The sequence below is a fragment of the Cebus imitator genome, unplaced genomic scaffold, assembly GCF_001604975.1.
Source record: "Cebus imitator isolate Cc_AM_T3 unplaced genomic scaffold, Cebus_imitator-1.0 Scaffold181, whole genome shotgun sequence".
Lineage (NCBI taxonomy): Eukaryota > Metazoa > Chordata > Mammalia > Primates > Cebidae > Cebus > Cebus imitator.
Genome location: NW_016107496.1, coordinates 332,749 through 337,395, shown reverse-complemented (window position 1 = coordinate 337,395; position 4,647 = coordinate 332,749). Strand labels below are relative to the sequence as shown.

Here is a 4,647-nt window from a genome sequence, read left to right as displayed (position 1 = left end):
CTGATGGCTGTTGCTTGTTTTATTTTTTGTCCAAGGGAGGTGGTGTTGGACCGAGGTAGAGAAGACAGTGGTACACCAAAAATAACCCAAAGAATTGCCCCTTCTGCAGAAGGCCCTTAGACTCATGGTGCCTTTCAGCTGTGTGCTATAGTTGCACCTAACTCTGGGGGCTTCACTTTCTATACCTACAGTTACTAAAACAGATAAAAGGCCGGATGTTAACATGTAGTTCTTAAGAGACGTGATCTAATAGTCAGGAATATCACTTTCCCACAAGTCCTTCAAACAAGATTTATGAAGAGCTGATTTGTCAGCATGTCAGATATTTCTGAAAACCATAGCGCAGAATGCAAGCAATACCCTTCTTTTAATTAAAGACCAGACTCTATCCTTATATGCTAATGCCTCTGGTATCTTAGTCCTTAAAATATTTAGTGACCCTTGCCTTCTAATTCTGACACAAATATATAATAACCATTTGTCTGTGGAACCCCCTTTCTTTGAAGGTAGTTTAGGGATTTCACAGATGGGCTCTGAACCTGCTAAATGTGTATGGAAAACTGAGTGAATTACAAATGTCTATTTTTCAAAAAAAAAAAATGCACTTCTGTTTCCTGCCAGATTCAACAGGTCTGTACCCAAGACAGGTTCTGAACCAATGCTTACACAGAGCTTTTAGTATTAAAGAGGGAGAGTAAAATAAGTGGCAGAGTCCAGATTTATCAATTAAACTAATACTCCCTGGGGCATCTCCTAATACTGATACTAAAATGCTCCTGTTTCTGAGGACCTAGGGCAAGACCAGCCTTACAAAGGCCTGCCATTTTGCTTTATCACAGGAAATAAGCAAGAGAAGGGCATTCCAGGAAGAATGAAGAAGGCAGGCTGCTCTGAGTAGCAGAAGGGAGGTAGGGGCCAAGCTGCTCAAGTCACATATACTTTAAGAAGCCCAGTCAGCAAAATAAGTCTGTTTTCACTTCTAGTTGAATTCAAGACTTTGAGGAGCTGTGATTCACCCAGTTTTTCCTACACAAAAGGGAGAGTCACTAAACTGTTGCAGCTCACTTCCTTTTGCCTCTCTTGTTCACTCTACCAATTGTGGTTGAGAAATACATCTTAGGGAAGAAAGAGTATCTAAGCATTAAAGAGAAAATATCCCACTTTGCTCCTCTTCCTCCCTAACCCCAAACTGCTCTTACATACAAGATAATTTTTAATTATAAGACTGGTATTAATACAATCATTGATAAAGAGAAACAATGACCAACTCATCAAATAATGGATGCTAGAATACTTATGCAAGCCCTAGAGTTAAGGGTCTTAGCGTAGACACCTTGCCAGAATTGAAGAAAAACTAACCAGAAAGCTCATTACCCTGCATCAGATGAAAAGCTAAGCCACAGCCATTTCCCCTAAAGTTCTGTTTCTGAGAGAATGAGATCCTCAAGAATAATTCTTCCCCCTCGATGAGGCAATCAAACTCAAACAAGAGTGATGACAACAACTTGCAAACACGGTAATTCCTGCCCTAATTTTCCAATACTTAAAACAAAATCCCCACTCAATACGAAGTTTCTATGTGCCTCTTGCCTGAAATCAACAAGAAACAGCTCACCTCCCCAAAGACTTTTCTTTCTCTGCCCAGGTAAAAGCAATCTGCAGCCCAGAGATTGAGACCTAGACATACACATCCACAATTGCTTTGATCTCAGCAATACTGGAAAAGCTTTGTACTCAACTCCCACAACTTAACCTGTCATTTAACCCTTTCCAGTAGTGCTCCCTTAAGCAGACTGCTTCCTGTCTTGAAACAAAATGAAGAAAAAACCCCATATAATCCCCACTACCCTCATCCCCAGAACATAGCCCCTAGAAAACCTAGCTTGTACAGTTTGCACATAGCATGCTCTCTTCAAAGACCCTGCACACAAATACACATAGACACATAAAGACAGTCAAGAGGAGAGAGGAGCCTGTTCAAGGGGATATATATATATTTTTTTCTTCTGTGTGGGCCTGGGTTATTTGGGGGTATTAGGTCATCTCTTAGCCTTGTAGCATCATCTCTCAGCTGGATATATGTATGTGCAGGATGAAGGAAGTAGGAATAAGGGATAAAAAGGTTATTATGTTTTTCAGCAGGTTGAGGGTGGGAGGTGTAGATGTATATACTGCTGCTTGGGATAAGGAAGACAGACCCACACAGCAACAAGGACTGACCCCCCAGCTTTCATATGGATCAAAAAAGGGGCTCTGGATGCCTGATCACTATGTCGTTCCTCATTATTCTGTAACCCAGTGTTCGCTAGAGTGTGTTTCATGGAGTCACCAGTTCTGTGGGATGTAAATAGAAAAGATACTGAGGTCAAATACATTTAGGAAACACTGCATTAATAGAAACTTCAGTTTGCTCTATTGCAGAAATTTTCAGAGCTTTCAATATGCTAAAATGGCCTTTCTCTCTCTATATATAGAAAATACAATAGTAACAGTATGCAAGAGTGATACTCAAAATATTTAACAACTGGTATAGCATAGACTCCAACCAATTAGAATGGATTTCAGCCATAAACTGCTAGTACCACTCTCCTCTTGAGAATGGCTCAGGTTGAATATCAGCCCACGTAGTATGCACTGCTTCCCAAAAGTGTTGCCCAAAGAACTCTATTTTTATGTGCCATCTCACGGAACTGATGAGAAATGCTCTGGCCATTGCAGAACCTCATCTTTCTACGGATGGGGTCAGGGCTTACGATTCTGGCCACTGGGGTTCAGGAGAATGGCAGCCCTGGCAGTGACTCCTAGTAGCACCGGCTGATAGATTTGACCATAGCTTTAGTGGAAACAGATTTCAAAAGGCAGATGTTCCTCTGTCCCAGCTGTTCCGGGGACTTTGTCCCTGGTGGGTCATTAGGTGCCTGTCCAGGTGATGTTTTCGGCCAAAGCTCTTCTCACAGCGAGGGCACTGGAAGGGCTTCTCCCCAGTGTGGGTCAGCCAGTGTCTCACAAGGTGGTGCCTTCGGCCAAAGCTCTTCCCACATTCAGTGCACACATGACACTTTGGCACTGGTGGGGCACGCTGCCGTTTCCTTGTACCAGGGCTCTCTCCAACCTCTTGGCCCTTGCAGGATTTGCCTTCTGCATGCACCCTCTGGTGGCTGGCCAGATGGGAGTTGCATCGGAAATTCTTACCACACTCAGAGCACCTACTGGGCTTGTCATGTAAGTGGGTTTTCTGGTGCCTGATAAGGTGATGTCTTCGCCCAAAGCTCTTCTCACACTTGAGGCAGCTGTAGGGCCTCTCCCCAGTGTGTGTTTGTTGATGCCTAGCAAGGTGGGAGCCCCACACAAACTGTTTCCCACACTGCGGGCATGTGTGGGGTCTTAACAGGGAATCCATCTCTGTGCTACACAGCAGATTTGAGAAGCTATCTTCCTGAAGAAAAGGGGGCCCCAGGAGCATTCCTCTGGAGCTCCTGGGCATGGAATCCCAGCTCTCTTCATGCTCCGGGTTCCAGAGAACAGTATCTTCAGACACGCTGGATAACATTCTGGGTGGTTCTGCTTCTAGTTCAGGGGTATCCCCCTCATGTTCACTTCCATCTCCTGTGGAGAAGGGGAAATACCAACCCCAAGAGTCACAAAAGCGTACTTGAGGCCTAAGTCACAAATGAAGTTGTCTGATGCCTGCCAGGGCCCAGACCTGACCCCAGAAGGGTTGAGAGAACATAGTCTAATGTCATACAAGATAGTGCAATAGATATAGAGGTTAAAAGCCTAGCCTTAGGAGGCAGATTACCCAAGATGGAATCTCAAATCTCAATTTTCCACTTAACTTCTCTAAGCCTTAATTTCTTCTGTAAAATGGGAATTATACCTCTCTCAGGTGGTTATAAGACAGATAGCACAGGACCTGCACATAGTAAGTACTTAGTAAATGTATATGTTATTATTTATTACCATTATTTATTTACTAGTATATATTACTATTAATCACTATCTATCTAAGCATAGATGGGGAGAGTTCTAGAATGTGCTGCTTGTCACTGGCTGAGGGACACCTGTCAGCAATCCTCAAGACACTGTGGAAGGCATTCCTGAAATGGGTGGGAGGTTGACAACAACATCAACAATTAACATTTATTGAGTGCTTAGGATGTGCTTGCCACTGTTCTACTGTTCTAAGATTCTAGTATATTCGTATATTTAATTTTCATAATAATTTACAGATGAAGAAACCAAAGGGACTTTTCCAAGGTCCCACAGGTACAGTCCAGAATTCAAATCCACAAAGTGCCCACTATGCCATTCTGTTACACTCCCTTGAAGAAAAGGATTCTTAAAGAAAAGAATCTCTAAACCTGTTGTCTCTGGAACTCTCTGAGGCAGAGGAGGGATTAGAGGAGCATGGAATTATGATGCCCTGAACTGTGAAGGCAGTGGCTGAAAGCCTATTCTAGGTTCTTACCTGTATATGTGACCCTCAGAATGTCCCTCTCCTCTAAGTCCTGGGGGTCAGGGACCCATTGTTCTTCTCCTCCTTCTAGCTGAGAAAGCATGTCCAGTTTGGGAATTGGAAATCCTGCTCATGGGAAAGGAAAATAGAGCTGTCAATTAGTTCAACAGCAATTCTATATTTCTGAAAAA

At 43.2% G+C, this 4,647-nt stretch overlaps 1 protein-coding gene across 1 annotated transcript in view; it reads right to left on the bottom strand.

Moving 5' to 3' along the window:
- The window catches only part of ZNF641 (zinc finger protein 641), a 10,865-nt gene continuing 6,218 nt past the window's right edge, over positions 1-4,647 (bottom strand). The window contains exons 5-6 of the mRNA XM_037744653.1: positions 4,469-4,582; positions 1-3,606 (exon numbers count right to left, since the gene is read on the bottom strand). Coding sequence (XP_037600581.1) covers positions 2,852-3,606; positions 4,469-4,582 — 869 coding nt within the window. The 3' untranslated portion in view covers positions 1-2,851. The remainder of the gene's footprint in view (positions 3,607-4,468; positions 4,583-4,647) is intronic.